The 27288-nt window shown below is 53.6% G+C and overlaps 1 protein-coding gene across 1 annotated transcript; it reads left to right on the top strand.

Moving 5' to 3' along the window:
- The first annotated feature begins 242 nt into the window (after positions 1 to 242).
- Slc26a9 (solute carrier family 26 member 9) lies at positions 243 to 25670 on the top strand. The gene is made up of 21 exons (XM_051204062.1): positions 243 to 328; positions 6951 to 7093; positions 9421 to 9560; positions 9679 to 9789; positions 10503 to 10678; positions 12047 to 12211; positions 12833 to 12985; positions 13270 to 13352; positions 14025 to 14172; positions 14847 to 14960; positions 15129 to 15206; positions 15819 to 15914; positions 17589 to 17695; positions 18379 to 18448; positions 18538 to 18630; positions 18737 to 18850; positions 19311 to 19592; positions 20359 to 20413; positions 21140 to 21282; positions 22137 to 22208; positions 23520 to 25670. The coding sequence occupies exons 2-21, from the start codon at positions 6969 to 6971 to the stop codon at positions 23565 to 23567; spliced, it is 2373 nt and encodes a 790-aa protein (XP_051060019.1). The 5' UTR covers positions 243 to 328; positions 6951 to 6968; the 3' UTR covers positions 23568 to 25670.
- Positions 25671 to 27288: the final 1618 nt, after the last annotated feature.

Below are 27288 nucleotides of genomic sequence, written 5' to 3' on the forward strand. Positions count from 1 at the left end.
TGGATTTAGGAAGTGCCAGGCTCCCATCAAACAGCCCTGCTCCCTGGGTAAAACAAAAAAAAGGCTGTTCGTTTGGGACCTTTCCCCCTTATCTCCTTTTCCTATCTCCTTAGGCTTAGCTCTGGTGTAGTGTTCAAAACCACTTCCCCTCCGAGCCAATCAGAAGCCGGGGCTCACCTGTGGCCCTGAGGTGAGGTTATTTATAAACGCCTCCCTGGATTATTTGAGCAGAGCCCTTTCACACACCTCAGGAACACCTCTCCACTGCCTGCTACCCGCTGCCCGGACACACCTGCAGCCCTGCCCAGCCGGCTCTGCTCACTCAGAGGTAAGCCCCACCCAGCCCAACCCACCCAAAGGGCTGGGGGTTATCCAGAGAAGAGCAGAGGCCCCAGGGTACCTCCAAAAGGGAGATGATAGGGTGGGGACTTGCCAACCTGAGCACAAGTAAGAAGGACATTCTGGACCGGAGCCTGTGAGCAGCCCTCCAACCCTGCCCTGTGTGGAGCCCACCGTAAATACCTCAGCTACTAGGCAGAGTTTAGCTGGAGGAGAAAGCAGAACCGTATGGGAAGAGGTCAGTGGCCCTCAGCTAAAGTGGGACAGAGGAAGGCCTTCCAGGACAGGGAATTGAGTGTGGGCCTTCCTGGGCCACCTGCTCTCTCCTCTTCTTTCCAAGGCCTGGAAGCAGAGAACTCTCTGTACATCTTGTCTGTGTGGCTGTGTCCCCGACCTTCCATCTCCAGACTCCCTCACTTTCTTTCCCAAGCACGGGGTTCTTCGCATTAGCTGCACAGACTCCTATTTGGTCCCTGTTACTTCTGTGAAGCTGGAAGAGGTAGACGGGGAGGAGGTTAAGGAAAAGAAGGCAAGCGAGGGAGGGGCGGCTCCGTCAGGCAGGTAGAGTTTGAGCCATGCAACATGGAAGGGTCTGGGTGAACGCAGCAGGTGAGGAGCCAGGCACGCGAGCACCCCAGCCCCTCAACTTCCCACCCCAGAGTTCTAAGGTGTCCCATGGCATTCTTGGACAATGTCTCTGCTTCTGGAAATTAGCCCAGAGGCTCCCCCAAACTAGGCCAGCAAATCTTTTATCATCACAGCAGCAGCCACTCAGTTGACCTTGGGCCTGTTAGGACTGAGAGCCCGGAGAAGAGCAACGTTAAGGACATGCCCCTTGGAGTGGCGAAGCCTTCCCCACCCTGAAACAGAGCAGATTGAGAGAGGAAACCCTCCCTATGTGTTCTTACTCGAAGATAATTCTCTCCCAGAGCCCCTACAGTGCCCCACATACAGAACCTGGCCAGAGCCTGCTTGGGCAGCATGAAGACCAGCACATACCAGAACCGAATCTATTACTATACCAGAGCTTCCCCCCGAACATCCGGGGGTCTGTCCTGACCTGGGGCTCACTGTACGGGATCCTGAAGCAAAGGTGACCCCTTTATCTCTTAGTACTCAGAGGCTTCCAGAAGAGCGACATAAAATCTATACATAGCGAGAGTGTGTCAACCCAAACAAAATGACCTGAGGAGGCTTGTCAGAGGAATGGGGACCCGTTGGATGTGAGCCAAACGGAGGGCGATGTGGTCATGACCTGATGGATACAATCCCCTGGGGGAGTCAGCCTCCACTCAATGCCACTTGGAATTTTGACCCAGATTCTTGGGTTCGCGGGTCTCTTTAGGGATTTCTAAGAACCGAACCCCGCATATCCTTACAGGGACCTTGTGGTCTGGAGCAGGTATCTCCCTTAGTCCCAGTTCATCCCTTCTGAACAGGGAGAGCAGATGGGCAAGCGGGCTTGGAGATAAGGAATGGGACCCGAGTGTTGCGGTAATAAGTACCCTTCGCAGGATACAGCCCCAGAACAGCCGGAGAGGCAACAATTGCCTTGGGTACACTCTCCCTTATATCACAAAGGAGGGCCTGGAGCTAGAAGGGGCCTGCAGATTTGTGACAGAATCATGGTAACAACAGAAAGAGTATTTCAAAATGCCTTAGAGGGTGGCAAGCTTCTAGAGCCTCTCCGCCCGGCAGAGGCACAGTCTGCAGCTGGGGCCCCAACCTTCTGCCAGACAGCTTATACGCCTACACTGGCCACAGAGAGACTGCCCTCTCTTGGGATACCTACCCTAGGTGAAGAAGGGAAGGCAAGGGGCAAGCCCTTGAAGCAAAGGGGACATCAAGGTGACCTTTCCACTCCCCAGAACACAGCCATTAGATAGGTAGAGATCTGTGATAAGAACACCTGGGATCTGCCAGGCCAGGACTGCTCCTGTGTCTGGCACCGGTGTATCTAGGAAAACTCCCCGGAGCCAGGGCGCAGGAAGGAAGTCATTCTGGGCCACGGTGACAGGGTCACCTCCAGACATGACAGAAATCCGCGGGCAGGCCCTCACCTTTCCGCTCCCCAGTATTCCTCGTCCTCCTACAGAAATGATTTGTAACTCTCCCCAGTAGCCCCCAAACCATCGGGAGTGGGAGGGCCTGTGGCTGCAGCATAGGCTCAGGCAGGAAAAGGATGGCCTGGTGTGACGCCTAAGGTGGCCGAGCGGGACTCTTCCAGAGAGGCAGTGACAATAATGACCAAAACTGACTGACCGCAGTGCAGGGCCAGACACCCGCTCACTCTCCATTCCCTCGGGCTTCGTGCCGATCCCCCCTGAACAAGCATCCTAAGGGGTCCACAGACCTTCAGACGCAAGCGAGGGTCCAGCCGGCTTTCTTTTGTATGAGTCCTTTGGAAGCGGTCCTTACAGAGTCCTTTTGTTACTTTCTCCCTTTCTCCAGCTCCTCATCTGTCTGTGCAACATCCAGCCTCAGGCTGGCCTTGGTCCTCCCTTCTTCCCTGGCCCAGGGTTAGGAATTACTTAAGTGACCACATCTTCGCTCCTCTCCTCTCCTCTCTTCTCTTCCTCTCTCTCTTCTCTCCCTCCCCCTGTTTTTTCTCCCCCCCCCATCTTCATCCCTCCCTCCCTCTCATTCTCTAAGTCCTAAAGAGCCCACCCACCTCTAGCTCTTCAGGATGCCCTCTGCCCCTTCTCCACAGTGAGACTCACCTTTCTGTCCCTCGGTACTGTCACATGGCTCCTGCAATCTGCCCGTGGGATGGGGGTGTGATGGGGGGAGACTCAGTACACAGCTATGACCGCAGAACACTTGGCCTACCAGGACTGAGTCCAACAAGGGAGCAGCTCATCTCACTCCTGATACCTAACGGTCTTGCTCCTTTTTGTTGTTGTTTTAGAGGATTCAATTTTATGTATATGAGGTTTTTTTGGCATGTATGTATGTATGTATGTATGTATGTATGTATGTATGTATCACGCGTGTGCCTGATGCCCACAGGGGCAGAAGAGGCTGTCAGATTCCCTGGAACTGGAGTTAGGGCTTGTAAGCCACCATGTGTGTGCTGGGAATTGAACCCCGTTCTTCTGCAAGACCAGTAAGTGCTCTTAACACCCCCCAGCCATCTCTCCAGCCTTCTTTGTCTTTTACCACATTCCCACACGACTCAACGTCGTAAGGCCCTCTTAGCTCTCTGAGAACTGCCAGGGGCATCTGCAAGAGGCTGAGGTCCTCTCTTCTGTAATAGCTCCCTGCTTTTCCCTTCTCACACTCCCCTTACTCAAGGTCCCAAGGGCTGACTGGATGACAGGTCCGCCCCTGCTATGCACAGCCCACCTCAGCCTTCCCTCCCTGAAAACAGGATGTGTGATGAAGGCACCTCCTCATCAAAGAGCCAGGGTTGCCCCTGAGCCTATACTTGCAACTCAATCAGGCAGAGTCCTCAAGAGAAGAAAACAGAACCCAAAAGTCTTCGTGATTCAACGCCATCCAAGAGCACACATCAGTGTTGTCCCTTGGGGTCCTGGAGCCCTTCCACCAGAAGCATCTGAGTAGTTGTCAAGGCCTAGATAACACATATCTGTTATTCTCCATGACTTGGGGCCAGCACAGTCCTCAAAGTAATCCCCTTCTAGACAGAGCTTCCTGCCTCCAACGCCAACTGCTGGCTTCTCCTTTTTAGAAACGCGTTTGTGAAAAGCCTGGTCCGCTGCAACACCCCCCAGTTCTGGAGTAGAAGAGAGAGAGTACAGAAAAGGGGCAAGCTGGGGTCACCAAAAGCAAAGGGACTTTTCCTTCTGTTACCCTGTGTCACCGGGGACTCCCAGCGTTCAGGCTGCAGGGAAGCCTTGCCCGGAGAGGCAGAGACCATGCTGAGTCACAAGCCCATTACTGGCTAAAGGTTTCCCATCCCTACACCTGCCCTTCTTCTCTTTCCTGAACAGTCAGCCAGGAATGGGAATGGCCGAAGCCCGCCACAGTCTAGCCCCGGAAGAGAACTGAGGGGAAGGGGCAGGACAATGGCTTAGGCCAGGGTGCTGGGAAAGACTTCCGGATGGAGGTGGGGGGAGGAATTCGAGCAGGTCTTGAGGACAGGCAGGTCTAGAAAGGCAGCAATGAGTCAGAGCACCTAGGGTGAGGAGGAACTGTGGAGAGAGACCCAAGCCTGTTTGGGGTGAACAACCTGCCTGCACAGGGCAGAGGGACCCAGTCAACTGGATCGTCTAACACAAGGCCTAAAAAAAAAAAAAGGAGCCTGGGCTTGGTCCTCCTGGAAATGGCCACTGGGTTTTCCCAACAGGACCTACGACGACGTGTCGAGTGGAAGAGTAGAGCTGGTGGCCAAACATTCAGTTAAGAAGGGTGCTTGAGTGAAGTCAGACCTGGGGGTGGGGGTGGGGACAAGGGGCGGGAAAAGGGTGATTGGGTGGCAGGGGGAAAGAAAAGTAACCCCTGCGGACATGTAGAATGGATGGGGGAATAAAAGCAGGGGGTAGCCCACCCCACAAATGTACTGGCAGAACAGATAGCCTTTAAAAATAGCCTGGCGCCACCCTCCAGCCCACCCCCACCCCACCCTACGGGCTGGCACTGAGGCAAGATTCCTTCCCTCTCCTTCCTCTTCTGGGTGGCTTTGCTTTGTCAGTCAACTCACCTTGCAATATTTGGTCAGCTCAGGGGCCTGGGACACACTCCCCACACTGCAAGCGACCCTGAAGCCAGGCCCAGCACTATGGGTTCCCCTGGGGAGTCACACTGCTCCCAAAGAGCCTGCCCAGCAAACCAGCCAGAGAGACAGACCCTGGCAGACTCCAGGGAGGGTGGGAGGGCAATGAAGCCATTTGCTCCACGGAGCATGAAGACTGCTTGCCGGAGAATAGTCTCTCATAAGCAGGAAAGCATCCTCCCCTCTTAGTAATAATAATCAGTGTTGTTAGCATTCACTGGAGACCTAGGAAACCGGCATCACACACAGGCTCACTTAATCCTCACAGAAACTGCCCGGGACTATTATCCCCACTTACAGATGAAGAAACTGCATCTTTGAACCCAGATCCTTCTGCCTCTAGAACTGGGGCTGCTTTCTTGAGGCCGCTTTGAGTTTCTACCATTACAAGTCTCACATACCATGGCCCTTACTCACTTCTGCCCATGTCCCCTCCAAAACCCCTTGGTTGATTCACTCAACAAGCATTTGTTAAGTACTAAGTATCAGACAAGTAGCTGGGCAGGGGCTCTACGGGTAGGTTCATCCACCCATTTTTACCCTCTGGTGGATATCATCGTGGGATTTCACAGTACATCCCTTAGCTTCCATTCCAGAAGGCTGTCTCAGCTCCCACACTAAAGGAATGGATACACCAATCAACCCAAGCTCAGCTTCCTTAACCAAGACCCCCAGGTTGCTGTCCTTTCCATTTTACTCAATTCCTTCTTGGCCAGAAGGCTTACATCCCTGTGCAGCAAGCCACGTAACCCACATTGCTAAGGATGGTTCAGAGAGCCAACATCACCCTCTCCTTCCCTCCAACAAAGCCAGAGCCAGCCTCGGGTCCCTGGATTCTCAGCGCTTTCTAGTGTTTTCTTCCCAAAAAGCCTACGCTAGCACACTCCCTGAGGCCCCCACCGAGGAAGTCTGGTGGGACGGATCCCTTCTATGCTTGCCCATCTTCAACCCTACCTCAAAACTTTGGGGTTACAGCCACCCCAGAATCCCCAGTACCTCTCAAACGCAAGTCTTCCCTCAAACCACCCTATCTCTCTCCTCCCCTGAGGGCCTCTACGTGGCTTTTGCCAACTGGGCTTGAGGGACAGGGGAAGGGGTCGGAGTGAGAGGAGGGTGGAGGAGACATTCTCACAGGGAACTCCTCTGGGCCCCAAGGGCCATGGCACCAAGCTCTGCCCAGCTCAGCCTCCTGGAACATCAGTGAGGTTACGCAAAACGTGAGGAGGAGAGAGACACCAGTACACAAGGGTGGAGGAGAGGCTAGGCCCAGGAAGCTGTAGGAGAGAGCTGAAGCCGGCCATCCAGACTTCCCCAAGCGCACCATTGTCCTTCCTGGGGAAACCTGTTGGTGAAGTCGTGGGCAGGAGTCTCATCCAACAAAGGTCCTCCTGAGGTCACGTCAGCTGTCCCCCTGCCTCTAGGCAGGCAGTTTCACCAGTTGTTCCCAGTTAACTGGCTGAATGATATGAGCCCTTCTGCCAGGGACGCTGAGGCCTGGGGCAGGAAGTGGTCTGTGGGGCCATCCCGTCCTAAGGGGCGCAGGAGTCACGCGTGGAAACCAGCTACTCCCACCTCCTCTTTGCCTGGTGTTCGGCAGGAGTGACAGTGATGTCACGGGTGTGGAGTGCCAGCCACGTGCTGGGTGCCAAGCAAAACAGCCAGGGCGAGTGTGTGTATCATCAGTGCCTGAGAAGGAAGGCCACCAAAAGACGTGAGTCTGGTGGAAAGACTTGACTGAGGAAGGGAGGCACCTCGCTGGATGGGGGCGGGAAGGCAGGGATAAATCTCTGTTGCAGAGAGGACCGGAGAGAGGAGGACCTAGCTGGCACCGAGAAGGGATGCCCCCTCACCTTTCCATACCCTGCCTCTCCTAAAGCTTGCCAATGCCCCAGACATGAGCCAGCCCAGGCCCCGCTACGTGGTAGACAGAGCTGCGTACTCCCTCTCCCTCTTCGATGACGAGTTTGAGAAAAAGGACCGCACCTACCCGGTGGGAGAGAAACTTCGCAACACCTTCAGGTAACGTGGCCCGGAGCCCAGACTCCCTCTCCTCTGTCCCTCACCAAAATCCATTGTGCTCCAGTCAGAGTTCCTGGACCAGTACCCAAGCGGTTAGGGAAGCCCTGAGGGGGGCGGGGGAGGAGATTCTGAACCCTGGATATAAGAGCCTGCAAGCTCATATACCCTGAGATCCTTAGGGAGGATGGAGAGGCAGAACGAGCCACTAGCCATTGCCAAGGGTTATAGGGTGTTTCTGTCCCCTACATAGAGTCTGTCTCCTGACATCTTAGTCCTCTTAATTCTCTCTCGGGGCTTCAGAGGACCCTTAGCTGGATATGCCACAGCACAGTAGAGTAGTAGGGGGCACCTGGGACCCTCCTCCATACCCTGTTCCCTGTGTATCAAAAGGTACCTGAGTCACCATCTCCACATGCCTCATCCCCTTGTGGATAGTCCTTCCTCCATCCTGTTCAGAGAATTCCTAGAGGAAGCCCTAAATTCCTAGGCTGTACTAAGAGGTTTCAGCAGCTTTCGGGTTCTTCCCACTCTCGGGTCCCTGGACTGTGGTGGTGGGCTGTGCAACCTTGCCTAGAAGGACGGGACTATCCACAGTGGGCCCCCAGAAGCCTGAGCCCACGGGCTTCCCCCTCCCCGCTCCCGCAGACTTCTGGCAGACCTCACCCTCTCTGGCTGCCCTGGGGAAACAGCTGATTCAGTTACTTGGATTGAGGTCACTGGCAGTAGCCGAAGTAGAGCTACAGGAGGAACTGGTTGAGGCTGGGGAATCACCCACTGGAGTCTTTACTAAAGGCTGAGACCAGCCCTGCGTCTCCTGGGAGGGTTACCTCTGCTCAGCGACAAGACACTCAAGAGTCCTGTGCCCCGTGCCTGGGCCCTGTCCCTGCAGCTGTCCCCTCGGATGGACGGGCTTAGCCGTCTTTATGTTCAAGGGGTTTACGTTTAGGTTGCTTGTGTGCTGGAGGGGTGAAGGATCTGATGTTTTCCCGAAGGTTAGGGGAGATTCGAACTATAGAGGGGTGATTCGAACACTGGCAGGTCCCATGACACTGGCACCGGAGCCCTGAACAGTGCCTCAAACCCAGGCGTTGCTCCCATGAATGCTGGTTGATGAATGAATGAATGAATGAATGTCCGGAGAGCCACTCCCTCCCCCTGGTTCCACCCTGGCCTCTGAGGCCACTGTATAAGGTGTCTGGCAACCCCTTGCCAGCATATGTCTCAGACTTCAGGTTGCTTTGCCTGACATGTGGCAGAGGTGCGAGAAGGCTGGGCGCGTGACTTGTATTCCTCCCCCAGCCAACTGTCTACCGGCGAGTCCAGTTTCCTCTGCCATAAGCAAATCTGTCAGAGCTCCAGGAGGGCTGTTGCCTCCTAACACAAGACTTCTAGGTATGCATGAAGCCATTCGCCACGTCCTGGACACAAGGAGTACCATAGGCCCCACAAGAGGCTGGACTGACAGGCTGGTAGAGATGCCGTCTGTTCTGCTGAGTATTTAATCGGGACCCCCCAAAAAAATCTGCCTAGACTTTCCAGGATACAAAGCATTGTCTGTGTTGGTTTCAGTCTTGGGTGACATCCAGGGGCCCCAGTGTCAGGGAAACTATTGTTGGGCAACAACAAAGAGTAAAGATTGGTGAAGGGCAGGAAAGGAAGCCTAATCAGACTAGGCCCGTGAGTCACTGGAGGAACCCAGAGCATTTGACTTCCCCCACTTGGGAGAAGAAAAGCAACCCTCACCCCAAGTCATAAATCTGCCGGCTGTCACCGTTGTAAGCCCTTGTTCGGGCTGCTCTTGAGTTTCCACGGAAGGATCTCAGGGCGCTGCACAAACAGTAGCGATCAATACTCCTTACCCTGTTGGCCAAGGAACGGCTTTCCTATCTTTTCACTCTGATGCCTTGCCAGGGGTGGACACCCATGCTGGACTCCCCATACGTAGAGGGCGGCAAGTGGGCAGGGTGCCCTCACAGGGTCAACAGAGGTTGCCTTCTTTGAGAAGTTCAAAAAGAAAGGGACTTGACACCTTAAAGAAGGCTGAGCCACCATGAAATCAACATCTCCAAGCCCACGTGGAGAGCCAGCAACCATAACCATGGCCCGTGTGTGTGTGTGTGTGTGTGTGTGTGTGTGTGTGTGTGTGTGTGTGTGTGTGTGTGTGCGCGCGTGTGTGTGTGGCTGCGCTCTCCAGTGTAAAAGCATGGCTTTCCCTCCGCAAAATCCTGCAGCACAGGGTGCACACTCCAGAGCGCACTGAGGATGCCTGATCTAAAGGATGGGGATGCTAGCTAGCATTCCCTGCAACCTGCCCTCTCCTCCTACAGATGCTCCTCCGCCAAGTTCAAAGCCTTTGTGTTTGGGCTGTTGCCTGTACTCTCCTGGCTTCCCAAGTACAAGATCAAAGACTACATCGTCCCGGACATGCTGGGTGGACTCAGTGGGGGCTGCATACAGGTGCCACAAGGTGAGAGTTACCCCCCAGCCAGGCCCAATCTTTCCCTACCTCTACCCCAGCCTTTCTGTGACCTCCGTGAACCAGGCGCTCTCCTGAGCTAAAGTCTCCTGTACTTTGCCTCCTGCAGGTATGGCATTCGCCTTGCTGGCTAACCTGCCCGCAGTCAATGGTCTCTACTCCTCCTTCTTCCCCCTCCTGACCTACTTCTTCCTGGGGGGAATACACCAGATGGTGCCAGGTAAGGTCGCTTCCCGTCTCCACCCCTCCCCCACTCTCCCTCCCCGACCGCACCCCCACCCCCACTGAGCATGATGACTTGGACCTCAAAGACACAGGGCATAGTGAATTGAAGGGGGTTCCGTTTCCACCTTTATTCTCCTGGAACTGATGCTGATCCAACCTGAAAGGGTGATCGATGCATCGGTCCTCGATGACCTTGGAGAAATCACTATGCCCACGAGAGCTCAGTCGGTCCGGCCCTATGGCATCTTCCTCCCGGGATGGAGAGCCAAGTGGGACAGCATGAGATCCGCCACATGCTATGCAGACCAAGCAGACTGAGACATGGCTGCTCTCAGCAGGCCACTGCAGGGACATTTGGAGCTGTCTAAGAATTGAGGATACAAAGATAAGTTTAAAAAAAGGAGACAAAGAGAGCCCAGTTCACAAGTGGCTCCAGGCGATTGAGAGAGGAGACGGAAGGAAAGTGCCTGGACACAGGGCTGGTTTCTGGTCCAGCCTCTGCGTGCTCTTCTGAGCTGGCATCCAACAAGGATGTGTCTGATCTGGGGACGTGTCCTAGGCGGCTTAGATGTGACTGCCGGTGATGATGCGCCAGCAGAGACGGGTGTAGGGAGCCGTTCCTCTGGGACTGGTGCAAAGTGTTCTGGGGCTCCTTTCCACCGGTATGCTGCAAACTTCTGACTCTTGCTGGCCGGGTGGGGCACACAGGTACCTTTGCCGTTATCAGCATCCTGGTGGGTAACATCTGTCTGCAGCTGGCCCCGGAGTCGAAATTTCAGATCTTCAACAATGCCACCAACGAGAGCTACGTGGACACAGCAGCCATGGAGGCGGAAAGGCTGCATGTGTCGGCCACGCTCGCCTGCCTGACTGCTGTCATTCAGGTGAGGAGCCCAGCTCCCAGTCCTACAAGTGACCCTACCTCAGAAGGTGACAGGCCACTCTATCCCTACCTCAAAACCCCCAGTGTGCTGTTAAAGCTGCCCTCCCCACCCTAGGGACTAAAAGGACCTTAAAAATAGTTTAGTCTCCATCTCATCGTGTGTACCAATGCTGCTGATGAAATTCTCTTAAGCATAAAAGTCTGCCTGGAGGCTTAGAGATGCCGCTTGGAGAAACCCTGATCTCTGCAAGCATCCCTCCCGCCCCTCCAGCCTCCTTCCCAGCCCCAGCCCTGGGACAAAGGATCCCTCCAGTGTTGATGAAAGATGCCGGTGTGGCAGAATGCAAGGACATCGGCCACTTCAGAGAGTATTTGTCACTCACCTCCTAATGTTTCCTGGTTGCTTCGCTCTGCCAGGAATTGAGCTAGGCCCTGAGGATACAAAGATAGGTTAAAAAAAAAAAAAAAAGTCCCAGCTCACAAGTGGCTCCGAGCCGGACAGAGGAAGTGGCCTTGTCAACAGATAGATTTGTGTGCCATGGTGAGATAAGAGGCTCAGTAGGACCGTGAACAAGCGGCTATGGGAACCCAGGAAAGTCATCAGAGAGGAGGGGACATTTGGCCTGAGAAGGCAAGGACGAGTGTTGGTTCAGTAGTGACTGAGCGTGAACAAGTGTACAGGCTGCTTCAGGCTGAGGGGCGGCGCCAAAAAGCACCGAGGCCTAAGTGAACCCTGAGTAGGTAGGGGACAGCAAGGAGTTCGGTGTGGCTCAAGGACAGAGGGTCAGAGGAAGTGGGAAAGGAAGGCAAGGGCCCAAGAATAAGTCTGCAGTCTGTGTGTGTGTGTGTGTGTGTGCGCGCGTGTGTGTGTCCGGCAGCAGCTTGGGTCCTTACTAGCTCAGAAAGATGGTTAGCAGGTGGTACTAAGGCGGGGCCGGGCTGAAACCCAGGCAGGAGAGGCAGAGTGGTGGCCATGGAGAAGGAGATGGAGTGGGAGGAAGGAACGTTTTTGCCAAGAGCTCTCCCAGCTCTTAGCGGCTAACTGTGTGGGGGAGGAAAGGCGGTGTTTGGGTCTCCAGTTTTCCGTTGGGCAACAGGTGGCCCGGGGTGGGGTGGGGAGGAGAGGACCACGTTTATTTTAAGATAAAGGGACTGAAGCCAGCATGGTGACGTGACACAACAGAGAGGCTGTGGCTGAGGGGACCAAGGCTTGGTGGCAGGCACCCAGGTGGCAGTGAATGGCAGGGAAAGGTTGCTCTCCCCTGAGTCCCTGCTGTTTCTGAGCTCTGAGGGTTCCAGCCTGCATGCGGGATGCGTGTCCTGTCCCGGCAGTTTGAACACGGCCGACTCTGGGCTTCCTTCCTTCTAGATGGGTTTGGGCGTCATGCAATTTGGCTTTGTTGCCATTTACCTCTCGGAATCCTTCATCCGGGGCTTCATGACAGCCGCTGGCCTGCAGATCCTGATCTCAGTGCTCAAGTACATCTTTGGTCTGACCATCCCCTCCTACACAGGCCCAGGCTCCATCGTCTTTGTGAGTCCGGAGGAAACCAGAAACACGCTTTGGGGAGGGGCGGGCTGGGAGCAGAGTTCACATCACATAGCAGGTGCTGACTATTCATTCTGATAGCGGGCTGGGCCAGAGGGTAGAGGGGATCCCATTGGGTCCTCCTTATGGGAAAGGGGTCTAACACAGATCCTCATGTGCTCACTGGGCCCTCTGGTCAGTCCCTACAGAACAGGTGACCCCATTCCTGTGCCTCAACTCCTTTACCTGGGAAGCCCTTCTTTTTTTTAGTTTAAACTCTTGACAAGAAAAAGGAAATATATCATCGTGAAGCCCTTAGCTCCCACCCCAGGTGGATCGCAAGCTCCTATAACTGTAGCTGTAGTGGGCCTGACACTCTACCTGGGCTCCACAGGCATCTGTACACATGTAGCATACACTCGCACAGACACACACACATGAATACTATGAGAAAGTGTGCAGGGTGCGCCCTTTGGGAGAGGGTGGTTGGGGATGGGATGGTATTCACAAGCAGGGCTGTGTTCTGCCTTTGTATGTCTCCAGCAGCATGTCTCCCCTGGGCCAGGCACCCAAGGGCAGGGCAGTAGGGGGAGGAAGGATGGGAGCCTGTGATGCTCTCTCCCTTAGACCTTCATTGACATTTGCAAAAACCTCCCACACACCAACATCGCCTCGCTCATCTTCGCCCTGGTCAGCGCTGTCTTCCTGGTGTTGGTGAAGGAACTCAACGCCCGGTACATGCACAAGATCCATTTCCCCATCCCTACGGAGATGATTGTGGTGAGGGCCCTGCCTGTCTGGAGATGGGGCTCCCAGGGTCAGGATAGGGTGGCTGTGAGTAGAGGAGCCCCTGCCCATCCCTCTACCCACTCCACTGGCAGCTAGCGGGACAGGGAGGCAGTCTCGTGTGAACATGTTCACGGCCCGCCCTGTGACTCCTCAGGCTGCCTCATATACACGCAGCCCTAAGGAGGCAAGACAGTGTGGGGAAGGGGGTTAGGAAAGACCCCTGATCTAGCCCCAACTAAGAGCCAATATCCATTCTCCGCTTTGGGGTCTTGCAGGTGGTAGTGGCAACAGCTATCTCTGGGAGCTACAAGATGCCAAAAAAATACCACATGCAGATCGTGGGAGAGATCCAACAAGGGTGAGTCCAGATCACTCGGAGGCTAACCCCAGTCTGTTCTCCACCGGGGAGGGGCCCTGGTGGAGTGGAGAGGCTCCAGGTGAAACTAATTGAAAATGGACTCAGAAAAAGCCACATAACAAGCCGGTGCTGGCCTCTTCATGGAAAGCGAGTCTTGATTGCTACCCTCCCAGCCCCCATGAGTTTCATGTGCTGAACGCAGTCAGAGCTCTCTCAGATCCACCCGTTTGCTGGCTTTACGCACATAATCTTTTCTCCACCCCCTCTACCCCTCAATCCCCCAACCCCGCAGCCTCCCCCCCCCCCAGCCCCGGTGCAGAAAGGGCACCACTAAGATCCATCAACCAAATTCTTTACGCATCTGTTCTATGTCAGGTACCATGCTGGATCCAGGACGACTCGGGAAAGCCTTGCCCCAGCAGGGGACGGGGAGGCAAGGCCTCCTAGCACTAGAGGTCTGGGGGTCTAAAAGCCAGTGTACAAAGAGTCAGAGCCCTCCCATTTGCTGGCTTGTTGACCTGGTCAAGTTAATTCTCTTAAGCCCTGGCTCTCTGCTTTAAAAACCTTCTGATTATACCGAGTGGGACAAGCCATGCACATCAGACCCTGGCATACGGCGGGGGCCCCTCCTTCTCACACCCCCAGTCCTGCCTCTTTTTGGATCCTCGGCAGGTTTCCCACTCCCGTGGTGCCGGTAGTTTCACAGTGGAAGGACATGGTGGGCACCGCCTTCTCCCTGGCAATTGTGGGCTACGTCATCAACCTGGCTATGGGCCGGACCCTTGCCAACAAGCATGGCTATGACCTGGATTCTAACCAGGTATCTCCAGCTGCCCCTGGCAGGCGGGGCTCAGGGGTATGGGCCCACAGAAGCCTACCAACGACAGCTTAGGGGGTTGGCAATGTGGCTCCACGGTGGAGTCCTTGCCTAGCATAGGAGAGGAGAGAAAGATGCCTTGGGACTCTGTGCTGGGGTGAGATGGTGAGGGTCAGGGGACTAGACCTAAGAGCCTGAACCCTGGCTGTAACTTTCTTTTTCTTTCTGCGAGGAGTCTTAGAGGATAGTTCACATGTTCATTGTGTGCAAATGTATGTGCAAGTTCATGTACACGTATGTGAGGGCTATATACGGAGGCCAGATGTCTTTCTCCATCACTTCTCAAACATTTTTCTTTTTTAACCGAGTTGCTCGCTGACTGGCTACAGACTAAGCTCTGAGGGTCCGCCTGCCTCCGCCTTCTCAGAACTGTGATCCGTGTTCACTTTTTTTTTTTTAATATGGGTGCTGGGGGCCTGAACCCAGGTCCTCATGCCCACGCCACAAGGGTTTACCTGCTGAACCATCTCCCCAGCCTGAGGCTGACTTTTGAGTGATAGTGTATGGCCATACAGCATCACCATCACTTCCAAACCAAGCCTCAGACCCCCCCCCACACACACAGATGGCTGCCACATCTGACCTCCACTCCCACCAACCCTGCCCTCTCTCCGCAGGAGATGATCGCCCTGGGCTGTAGCAACTTCTTTGGCTCCTTTTTCAAGATCCATGTCATCTGTTGTGCCCTCTCTGTCACACTAGCCGTGGATGGGGCTGGAGGGAAGTCCCAGGTGAGCCTTGTCTCCGAGGACCTGGGTAAGAGTGGGATTGTAGCGACTGTTCCAGAGGATTCCAAGTGCCCCAGGCATGCCATCCGTACCCAGCTGGTTTTCATTCCCTGGGAAACAGTCAGGTCATGACATGTCCATGCACACTCACACAGCTCTTTCTCCAACTAGGTGGCAAGCTTGTGTGTGTCTCTGGTGGTGATGATCACCATGCTGGTCCTGGGGTCCTATCTGTACCCTCTCCCTAAGGTAAGAGCCCAAAGGAGAGCAGGGCACAATGTCAGCCTCCAGCGAGAACAATCCCTACAAGTGGGAGTAGCACCTGATGGGTTGCCACGGTCACACTTGGTGGCAGTTGCTAGGAGGTAAACAGCAGAGCTCTTCTTTTTCCTTGGTACAGGTGAAGGAGACTGAAGTTGACAGCCAAACTTGTCTGGCGAGGCAGCTCACTGTGTAGGATTGGTTTCAACCTCTGGCTTTCTGGGAGTTTGATCCCGAGGCTGGAGGGTAGAGGGCAGGGTATCTGGGAGCACAGGGCGGCCGCACAGCCTCTTGCAAGGATGTAAGGTGCGAGCCATTCAGGGATGCGGCGAGAGGGTAAATGGAAAGGTGGGCCCACAATGAACTGTGTGGCTCAAGAGGCTACCCGTTCCAGTTCTAAGACTGAGCAGAGCTTAGGGAAAGAATCCTGGATATCTCTCTCTCTCTCTCTCTCTCTCTCTCTCTCTCTCTCTCTCTCTCTCTCTCTCTCTCTCTCTCTCTCTCCCCCATCCTGACAGACATCCCCGGTCAGGTGTGTGCAGGAAGGATAAAATGAAGGGGATGCTTCAAATGACACAAAGCAACGTTCTGTTTCTCCAGGCTGTGTTAGGAGCCCTGATAGCTGTCAACCTCAAGAACTCCCTCAAGCAGCTCAGCGACCCCTACTACCTATGGCGGAAGAGTAAGCTGGACTGTGTAAGTGTGCTGAGCTCCTCTAACCCCAAAGCTCTGACCCGATGCAAGGCCCTCTTGTCTGCATCCTCCTAAGCCCCGGGGGCCGAGAAGCCAGGCTTTGGAGAGAGCCATTCTTTGTTCAAGCCACTCTCTGGCTCTGTAGCAAATAGCGAATTCCCTTATCCCTCTGAGCTCCAGCTTCCACACCTGTGAAGTGGGCACATCCAACTTTGGGATGGCTTATGAGGAAGGTAGGATTAGCAAACTGCGTGTGGTCTGAGTTGCATTTGTGATCAGCAAGTAGCTATTATTTTTCTGGTTTACTACCCACACCTCCCCTAATCAAAGGACACAGGCCAGAAATAAATAGATATAAATAAAAAGCATAGAACATAAAGCCAGAAGACCAGCATCCTAGACTTCTCTAGGGTTCTACTTCCTCATCTGTACGTGGGATGGCGCTGTGTTCTGAAGCATACACTGACCCTGGCAATTGGACGAATCACAATGGAAGGCGCCATGCTATGTAAGCATTCTGCCACTGCAATGTCACACTTCAGCTGTACCTGCCCCACGCAGTGCTGATAAGGGCTTCGGTGTATCGACAACGCTCCCTTATTTCCACTTCAGCCCACCCAGAGAAGAGACTAAGCACTATTGAGGATGGCAAAAATCAAGGCTCAGCACAGTAGTTAAGTAAACAAATCAACACAGGCGCTGGAGAAAGCCAGTGCCAGGGGCTGGGTGGAAACTCCCTGCTGGACTCCAGACTCCTGGGCTGTCCTGCCTCTCATAGGCAAAGCCTTGCCAGCACCATGTAGGGAAGGGAATCTTTAAAGTCAGGAAATGTGTGGTCCGTCTGAGGGGCCCAGTGAATGATGGAGAAGGGAAGAAACAAAATGTTCTAATTCCCAGCCCACGCATCTGCTTTTACCACATGGCACCCATCTCCTGGCTATGGCCCTTGTAGCCAGACGGTGCCATGGGACTTGATCTTCGCTGCACATATAATTCGCTGCTATATAATTCCCAGCAGAGGCTGCTGAGGGCCCCTGGAGGACAATGGACATAACCCAGATCCCTGTCCACAGTTTCTGTTCAGGAGCCCCAACATCAATGCACACTCACCTCACTGTTAGGAACAGGCTCACATTCACACCTCACTGTTAGACAGGAAGAGGGTTCACACTTACTTGGGAGCACACTGCAAGGCTAGGACCGATGACCCTCTGACCGTTCAGCCTTCTTGCAGACTGGACCTCATTTTCCCTTCTGTGAACTAGTAAACTGGCTCACACAGCTACACCAGCCCAGAAGACTGCTTGGGTGCGTCTGACCCAAGGGCGAGCCCTTCTTCCTTGGCTCATGCCGTCTCTCCGTGCACACTTTAACATCTATTAAAAGAGAAGGCTAGACTTCTATTTCTAAAACTAGGCCGAGGACTGTGGTGGATGGAGCTCAATGGTAGAACATTTGTCTAGTATGTGAGTCATTCAATCCCCAGCTTCTCTCAGTGTAAGAGAAACAAGCAAGCAAACCAAAGTTTCAGCGTGGTACTCCTTGGGAAAAGGAAGCAAGAACGGAAGGAGAGGCCTGAGTTGGGCAAGCCAACTAGAGCCATGGCTAATCCCAAAAGACTTCCTGAAAGGGGCGGCTTTTCTCCTCAGACTGCCTCTGACATCTCTCTCTTCACAGTGTGTCTGGGTGGTCAGCTTCCTCTCCTCGTTTTTCCTGAGTCTGCCCTACGGTGTAGCAGTGGGTGTCACCTTCTCCATCCTGGTTGTGGTCTTCCAGACCCAGTTGTGAGTACCGGCCTCATCCCTCCCTGGCCCACTGTGGAGTTTCTGGACGAGTCTGCAAGGGGATTCCCATGCCAAGATCTAGCACAGCACACTGTACCTTCTGTCTTCTGGGCCCAGCAGACCTCAGAAGTATATAACCCAGCCAGGACAGTGGGCATAGACTAATCTATCTGACCTCTGTTCCCTAAAACCCCAGAGCAAACCAGCGTTGTTTCAGAGGGTTGGGGATGAGGCGGGCACACAAAGAAGGGTAAGGAGGCCCCCCACCCACCCTTCCACAGGCACTGTGAGAACCTCAGCTCCCCCAGAGAACGCTAGGTCAGAGGGTGGACTCTGATCTTCCTCCAAAAGAAGCCATTAGTGCAGGCCGAGGATGCCACAGAGGAAGGAGGTCAGGGCATGGGCGAGGATGATGCTGAGCATAGGAGAAACCAGGAAATTCTGGATTGTCACCTACCCCTCCCTTCTTCCCCCTAAGGCCCAGTCTGGTGGCTACAACAACATATGCTTAGTTATAGACCAGCCACAGGCCACCGGCCACAGGTCCCCAGAACAAAAAGACTAACCGACGCGCCTGGATAAGCACAGGAGTCCTGGCTGATTTTCCTTGCCCCGCCCCCTACCCCAGCATCACTCCACGCTGCTAGCATCCTTACTCTCCACCCTCCCCCTTCTCCCTCTAGTCGAAACGGCTCCACACTGGCCCGGGTCATGGACACGGACATCTATGTGAACCCCAAGACCTACAACAGGGTACGCGATCCAAGCTTAGGACCTCTCTGCTTCGCCCTGCCCCCTCCCCAAGACCTTTCTGCGACCTGAGCTCAGTCTCCCTGTCACAGGTCCAGGAAATTGAGGGGGTTAAGATGGTCACTTACTGCTCCCCTCTCTACTTTGCCAACTCCGAGATCTTCAGGCAAAAAGTCATTGCCAAGGTAAGGCTCCACCCTTGCTGAGCAGCAGGCGGAAGTAGAAAGAGGCTAGGGGCAGGCCATCCCACAGGGGTAGAGATCAAGGTTGCTGTTGGCCCTCTCCCCACAGACAGGTATGGACCCCCAGAAAATATTACTCGCCAAGCAGAAATATCTCCGGAAGCAAGAGAAGAGGACGGTGATGCCCACACAGCAGAGGAAGTCCCTCTTCATGAAAACCAAGGTGAACGAACTGAGGCCAGGGTCACCTCCAGGACCATTTTGACCTTGACCCAGGTTCCCAGCCTGCATGCAGCCCATTGAGAGGCAGGCAGGGAGCCTCTGAGAGCACTTGCTGGACATCTTCTAGGGGAAGGCAGCTGCCGCCAGGGTTACCACTGTACCTATCTCCAGCGGGAATTTCCTAGGCGCCCAGGCTGTGTGAGGATGGAAGGTGAAAAAAGCAGGCGGGCGTGGACAGGCGGGCATGGAGTCCCGCTGTCTCTAGAGGGGCTTCCTCTCAAGCACAGTGGCTTCTCTGGAAAGTTCTTCCCACTTGGGTTGGGAGGGAGAAGCTGGCAGGCCTCCCATAGGAAGGGGCTTTAGGGGACGCCTGTATTGACTGACTACCAAGCTGGGATATATGACCTGCCTCTGCTTGGGGTCCCATGCCACAGTCCTGACTGTCCCCTTCCCACCCACAGACAGTCTCTCTGCAGGAACTCCAACAGGACTTTGAAAATGGTCCCTCAACTGACCCCAACAACAACCAAGCTCCTGCCGGTGACTCCAACATATCCTACATCACCTTCAGCCCGGACACCTCAGCGGCTGCCCCGTGTGAGCTGCCCACCTCCGCTCAGTCCCCCGGGGAGCCTAGTGACACTCTGGCCAGTGTCCCACCTTTTGTCACCTTCCACACGCTCATCCTCGACATGAGTGGGGTCAGCTTTGTGGACTTAATGGGCGTCAAAGCCCTAGCCAAGGTGAGGCCTGCTCACCTCCCTCATTTGAACTAGCTGAGGGAGGCCCCGGACCCTAGGGACTCCTTGCTCCAGATACAAACAGGGCAGATACACTCTTCAGGGCAATGAGTGTCGGAGCAAGCTCCCGAGCTTCAGCCCACTGGCCAAGGCTGTCCTGAGTTCTTTTTCAAGGTATCAGGTCCCCAGACCCCACCTTGGATCCTCTGAGTGAAGCCAGTTTGGCCCGTAGTTCTGTTGCCCTTCCTACACCAGCCAAGCCTGGAGAGAGGAAAACTCACACACCGGTGTGTCCCAAACAGGCAGCCTGCAAATGCCATGGATAGAAGGACCCATCCGATCACTTTTCAGGGGCCCTGAAATGTCAGTGCATCCTGACTGACGTCACTACCAGCCAGGGACAGCAAAGGCCCCCTTCCCCGGTGTGAGCTCATCTGGCTTCTCCAGGCTGGACCTAGGTCCCCCGATTTCACTGACTCGCCTCACTGAGCCTTGGTCCTGAGCACTGTAAAAAGGGCCATGGTAACTAAGTGTCTGCCACACCGGCAAAGCCCCATTTCCGCCCCACTTTGCAGAGAGGCCTTGGGCCAACACTCCAGAGGGACGTGGAGTACTCCTTGCCACTCATGCCTGTGGCTGCCAGGGCCCTCAGGATTGCTTATTTGTTTACCTTCCTCTCTGAAGTGTGTTTCATGAACCACTCAGAACATTCCTTTCCTTTCTTTTCTCCCCGATTCCTTCCCCTCCCTCGCCTCCCCAACCCCTCTAGCTAAGTTCCACCTATGGGAAGATCGGAGTCCAGATCTTTCTGGTGAACATCCACGGTAAGAAACGTAGGGGTTGGGCGGGCATTTAGGGGAGCGGAGGCTGGAGAAGGGTTGCAGTGAGGATAGGTTGCAGAGCGTCCTGGGCGAGGGGTACGCTCATGCACTTGAGAGAAGACAGGATTATAGTCTGCTCACCACTAATTTGTGTGTCCTGACTTGAGTCACCCAAGTCACCTTACTGTCTGGGGTCCACCTCCACCCACGGAAATTGGAGGGTTGGCTGGTTGAGCTTGGAATCCTTTGCAAATCGGGAGATCCATGGATCTGTAGACACAACTTCTCAGGGACTTGTCTCCAAACAGTGCTCCAGACAGGCAGCCCCAAGGCCATGCCTCAGAGCATGCATTTTCACGTATGCCAAGTACAGACAGCACACAGGGACGCAAGAGAAATGCAAAGGGGATGGATGCACATGTGTCCAGATGCCACCCAGCAGGACTCTGCAAGGGCCCCATAATGAGCCTGTTCATTGCCCTCACCCTCCATCAACACTGCCAGAAAAACCACCTCCAGAATGTGCTATCTTGGCCTGTCCTTGACAAGCAACTGCTTCTCAAATCCAAAGGCTTCCTTCTGCCCTGGGTGGAGGGCTCAGCATTTTCAAGATCATACTGCCCTCTGCTGTCCAGAACTGATATTGCAGGGCCAGTTGTCAGGTTCCCCAACCCTCCCCCGCCCAGCCCCAATCTGGTCCCTTTTCCTCACACTCCTGCCGCCTTCCAGCCCAGGTGTACAATGACATCAGCCACGGGGGTGTCTTTGAAGATGGGTGTGTCCAGCGCAATCACGTGTTCCCCAGCATCCATGATGCAGTCCTCTTTGCCCAGGCGAGCAGGAGAGGAGCCCCAGCATGCAGCTTCCAAGGGGTAAGGTCTCCTCCACGCCTGAAGACTCCTAGGCTCCAGCACTCACAAACAGACCTCACTCGCTTGGATCTCTGTCTCCCTATCTGTAGAATGGGCACCACCAACCATTGCCCTTCGCTGTTTTATAGTAGTGGTGGGTGCCCTGGCTTGGCGATTTCAGGCTGAGATGGATGGAGAGGGCATCCTTGACCTACTAGCTCAGTGAGCGCTATGGAGGAAGATACAAACAACTGTCTAAAACTTCAGAAGCTGAAGAGCCAGACCCAGCCCCTGTCACTGGCAGGTCCTGGGAGACTAGAGGAGCGTTCTGACTCATGGGCCTTGTCTACCGCGACTCCCGGAAAATCCTTGTATTTGTCATTGCATCAATAGCATCCAGTCGTGTGGGTCCTGGGGATCGGCTTGGTGACACATGCCTTTACCCACTGATCCTTCTCCCCCATCCTTGTTTTAATATCTATAAGTAATTTGTATTACATATATTCTCTATTACCTCTTATAAATTACAAACACACACACACAATGCATGCACACTCCTTAAAACAGTTCAGTGAGAAACCCAGAAAAGGAAGTCTGATTATCCTGTCTGCAGAATTCCACAGAAAGCAAAGGAATTCCAAGGTCAGGCAACCCGTGCCTCCCTGTCTAGAACACCCACAGGGGAGGCCAGGCCCTATGGGCATATGCCTACAGTTGTGCTGTATCGTGAGGCCGGTTGGGGAGGGGGGGAGGCAGGTGTGCTATATCATGTTTCCCAGAGAGGAAAACATGGGGTCCTCTCCAATATCCTCCCTTCCGCCATATACCTACCTGTGGTACCCAAACTCACCCGGTACCCACTCCCTTCCCTTCAGGCTCCAGAAGATGCTGAGTTCTCCATGTATGATTCAGAAGAGGACAGTCCCAGCTACTGGGACTTAGAGCAGGTGAGTGGGGGGGGGGCAAAGAGTGAGGGAGGAGAGGGAAGAGGACCTGCTTCTATGTAAAGTGTTTGCTGGCTGCGTCCTCCCATTCAGAGCAGTAACCTGGACGGTGGCAAAGTCACCTTCCTTTTAATGATAGATCTTGAGTCTTCTCAGCATCAGCATGAACACACAGGCACACACACACTCATGCACACAACACAGGCACACACACACTTGTGCACACACACATGAACACTCACACACACACCACACATACTCATACACACACTCATACACACATGCACACATACACACGCACATACATACACACACATACACATATTCATATACACACACTCATACACTCATTCATACACACACACACACACACACACACACACTCATACACACACAAGGCATCCTGTAGAATGAGAGAGCTTCTGGACCAAGTCTTAGAGAACTGCTATGTATTCTTAACTCTCCGGTGTGCCAACTCTGAGATTGTGGTCAAGACACGTGACATCACTGTGCTTGATGATGCTACCTGTAAAATATGAGACCTTCAGTTAATCTGAGGTGTTTATGGAACACCTACTCCCTGTCTGACCCTGTTGCAGACAGGCATAGATAGGGCAGTGTCCAGAGGCCCCTGTTCTTTGGAAACTGCATTCTGGGAGAACGGATGAAGGTTAGAGGCATAAATGAATTATTATTGCAACTGGCTAAGCATTTCAAACAAAAGCTATGCAATACACTCTGCCACTGCCTGTTTGGGGCCTGTGCAATGTATCACCATTCCAGGGCCCTGGATTAAAAGAAAGCAAATGACTAAGTTTAGAGAAAACTGGATTTCAGTCTGCTAAAAATAGCATCTCTCGTCCCATCCCACGGTCCTCCGTGTGTCACTCAGTGCGCAGATGGCAAGCAAGGGACACCTGAGATTTAACAGGCTACTTTCTGTGCCCCCTTGGAATCTCCAGCACACTAAAAATAAAATAAAATAAAATACCCTGGATGGGACAGAAATAATACGGCTTCTCTAGTCTTGACATGGTGCTACCTAGTGAGGAGGAAAAGAGGAGCTGACGCTCAGAGAGGAAAGTGTAAAACGAACAAACAAACACACAAAGCACACAACACAATTCATGATTAGATGCTACCAGCACTTTCTCCAGTACCAGTTCATGTCTTATGCCAGCCCCCTCTCCCCTGCTCACTCAGGATGCTTCATTCTGGCCTGTGGTGCTTAGTGACCTCTTGGTTGCAGCCGCTCTGACTCTGGCAGGTGTAATACTGTCTTGCTCTCATCCTTCTTTCCCGTGGCCTCTGCAGGAGATGTTCGGGAGCATGTTTCACACAGAGACCCTGACCGCCCTGTGAAGGCCCATTTGGCTCCCACTCTTCCTCCTGAGCACCTGGGATTTCCACGGACAATAAGCCCAGGCCCACAGAAAGGGACAGAGGGAAGAGTATGTCCCTCCACCAAGGCTCTAGATCCTTGTCTTCTCTCCTGCCTTTCCCTCCCTCCCTGTGTCCCTGGGAGAGAGCTGCCTCAGGCTCTGCAGGCAGAAGAGCCTGTCCTGGCAAGGACTGACAAGGACGAGAGTTTGGTGAAGCCACCCCATCACACACCCCCTTCCCATTGGAGCCTGGGCCAGCAACAAGCTCCATCTGCCCATCTACCCTCGCCCCGCCCATGGCAGGTTGACTTGCAGTGTTCAGAGAGCACCAACAGCAGAAAGATATGGGTGACTGAGCTGCATGAGCGCAGCTCACACCGGTCTGTGGCCACCGAGGGTTCAGGCTGTGGTGGGACACAGGGATGAACTGGGTTAGAATGCTGAAGCTTGTCCCTCCAATGGCCTTATAGTTGTCAGATTTGTGCCTCAAAGACACGGTACTGTCCCCAATCCCGGACTCTGCGCCCATTTCTGTCATTGCTGTCCAGCCCTTCAGACTCTAGTGCGGGCAGTGGGCAGGACCCGCATGACTGTGACCACTACCTCTCCAGGGACAACCCACCAAGGAGCTGATTTGGCCTCTTGAATCATCCCTGCCTGGATACTGTCCCATTCTGGGGAACAGGTGACCAACAGAGTCCTCCAACGAAACAGCAGCAGCTAATTATGCACAAAACTCTTTCGAGAATCCCTCCTTGCACTAGAGACATGGAAAGGGGAATAGGGTACTAGTTCAAACTCGGGACAAACTGGGGGACCCCGGGCCTGACAGTCCACCTGACCCCAGAGCCAGTATCGCCTCCCCCTTGGGAAGTCTGCCATGTCCATGCTCACTTGGAAAGAGCCAGGCATTTGAACTCTCCTTTCTCAGCCTGCAGCCAGAGCTGTGGTGGGACGCCCAGACAGGCAGATGAGGAAGTCCTGAAGCGCTAGCTTCAGCACCCAACTGGCTACAGATGTGAAGGACTGGATCTCCAGGGAACTCTTAACCATCTCAGGGTCTTTTACCCCAGGAAAAATGAAAATAGGAATTAAATCCTCGTGAAAACAGGGAGGTAACTAGATACATCCCACTGTGGACTTGAAAATAGGTTCTCTTGCCGGGCAGTGGTGGTGCAGGCCTTTAGTCCCAGCACTCGGGAGCCAGAGGCAGGTGGATCTCTGTGAGTTCGAGGCCAGCCTGGTCTATACAGCGAGTTCCAGGACAGGCTCCAAAGCCACAGAGAAACCCTGTCTTGAAAAACCCAAAAAAAGAAAAAAAGAAAAGAAAATAGGTTTTCTCTCTGTCTCCTCTCTCTCTCTCTCTCTCTCTCTGTCACACACACACACACACACACACACACACACACACACACACACACATCTTGTATTGTAAAACTACCATACAAGTACACGGAAATCTGGCCTCTCCTCCTTGTTGTTCAAGTTCCTTAGTAATGACCCTTGTGCCAACAGGCTGGGCCGGACCAACCTGGGAAAGCATCCCACTTACTAACTTGAGCCTGACCTTTGTGATGTGTCCATGTGTTAAGTAAGCTAGCAAGCTAGCATGTATCCTCTCTACAGTTAAAGCACAGGGCCCTGGCAAGCAGCCAGCACATTCTTGGCGGTGGCTGTTGCTTCTCAGCGAATCTATTATGCCATCTGGCTGCCAATGAAGCCCAAACCTTGGAAGGCTGAAAAGACAATGTTATCTGGGGTTCACTGGGCCCAGCACTCAAAGTGCCAAATTCCAGGAGGAAGAGAACCCCAGCCAATGACAACTTACCCTCCTCTACTCCACCTCCTTCAAAGTCCAAGACCTACGGGAAGGTCACAGAGTCCCCGGACATCATAAGTCCCTTTGAACCAACTGTCTAGATCCCATTAACCTGCAGGTCAGGCCCGGAACTCAAAGGGATTGCTGACTCACGGTGGCCTGGGGCTTGGCTTGCTTGGGAAGGGGGCAAGCATCTGCAGCATGTGAAGTGCGTCCACACTCACAGAGCACATGGTGGAGGCGTCATTAGAACACAGGGGCAGGGGGGTGGGGATCGTCACAGCTGCAGCTCTAGGAAAGAGTGGACAGGTCACACAGGCTGAGGAAGGAAGGGAGGGAGTAAGGGAACAGAGTAAGCCAGACTTTCGTAGCTGTGATGTCCCTGCAGACACTGACCGCCCCGGGAGGGCTGCAAACCTTACCTCTTGAGATGTTTGTATAATTTATTTAAATGCCGGTTCCTTTGTTTGTTTTGGTAATAAAGTGGTCTTGAAATGTGACCGTGTGTGTGTGTGTGTGGTGAAGTGGCTTTAAAGAGTGACAAGAAGATCCCTCCAAAACAACTGGCTTTTGCTCTGTGTCACCCTGAGCAGAGGCCGTCCACCATGGGTCTCCTTAGAAAGCCCCCAGATCTGTTTGCCCACTCCTTGCCGTGAAGGCATTTGCACGAGCCAGCCAGAGAGCAGTTTGGAGCGCGGAGACCGGGCAGAGGGCTGCTTACTCTGTTCTGACAGCCAACTCGGTGCTTCTGTAAGTTCCAGGGAAGTCAAACAGTTCGGTGTAATGGTGCACACCTGTAATCCCAGTACTTGGGAGATAGAGGCAAGAGGATCGAGAGTTCTAGGCCATCCTTGGCCACACAGTGAGTTTGAGGCCAGCCTCGGCTGCATGGGACTCTAACACCACACCCCCTCCACACACACAAAGTCAAGCTCTCCCCATACCTTCTGCCCACCCTGCCCTCATGACTTCTTCCCCATTTGTGAAATACTATTAGAGACCTGTACCGCCACAACCCAGCAAAGCTTTTATGGGGGATGTGATCTAATCCCGCTGTTCCCTCCCAAATGCCAGGTATTACAAAGGTAGCAGGACTTCAGTCCAACAAGCCAGACTGACTCCGAACTTCGTTTACTAACAGCGGTGGGGGGGGGGGGGTTAACAAAAATCTATGGAGGCCTCCTCTGGTATGTCATAGTAATTGTCTTGTTCTATTGGGATCCGGATCTGGGATGAAGAGGGGCCGATGAGACCCAGAAGTCTCCCATCCAGAGCAAAAAGTGAGACACCACACTGCCAGCCGGATTGTTAGAATACTAGGAGCCGAGTTGGAAATTGGTCAGGCCCACGATCGATGGTGGCCACAGCATCATGCTTTGTTTTTGTTTCTGACTAGTCTCCTTTGGGTGTGTGACCTTCCCATGTTCTGTATTTACTGGTGTTAGTTTTGCTGTCTTTGCTGCTACCCGTCACCACTGATCACACTTGCCATGGCTGCTTCAGTGGTAAGGGCTCAGAATTTCTTATCTCTGGGCTTTCCTGGTCACTGGATTCGGTTTAGCGGGGATTCAAATATCTCTTGAGTGTGATAATATTAAAGTTTTCATGCTGTTGTACATTTTGACTCTGGAGCTGGGTTATGACTCTCCCTTTTCTAGACCTTATTTATGCATATTTAAAGTTTCCTTTCTGTCCTATGCCAGAAAAATCACCTGATTTTGTGTCAGGGCAAAGAAAGCAAAGCAAAACAGCCCCCCCACACACACACACCAAAATTACATTACGGGTTTCATTTTAACTATCTAAAACTTATACTAAGATATAAAACTTGTCTCAAGTTTTGTAAGACTGTTATGAGAACTTTCTGTACCTCAAAATTTGT

The sequence above is a fragment of the Phodopus roborovskii genome, unplaced genomic scaffold (genome assembly GCF_943737965.1).
Source record: "Phodopus roborovskii unplaced genomic scaffold, PHOROB, whole genome shotgun sequence".
Lineage (NCBI taxonomy): Eukaryota > Metazoa > Chordata > Mammalia > Rodentia > Cricetidae > Phodopus > Phodopus roborovskii.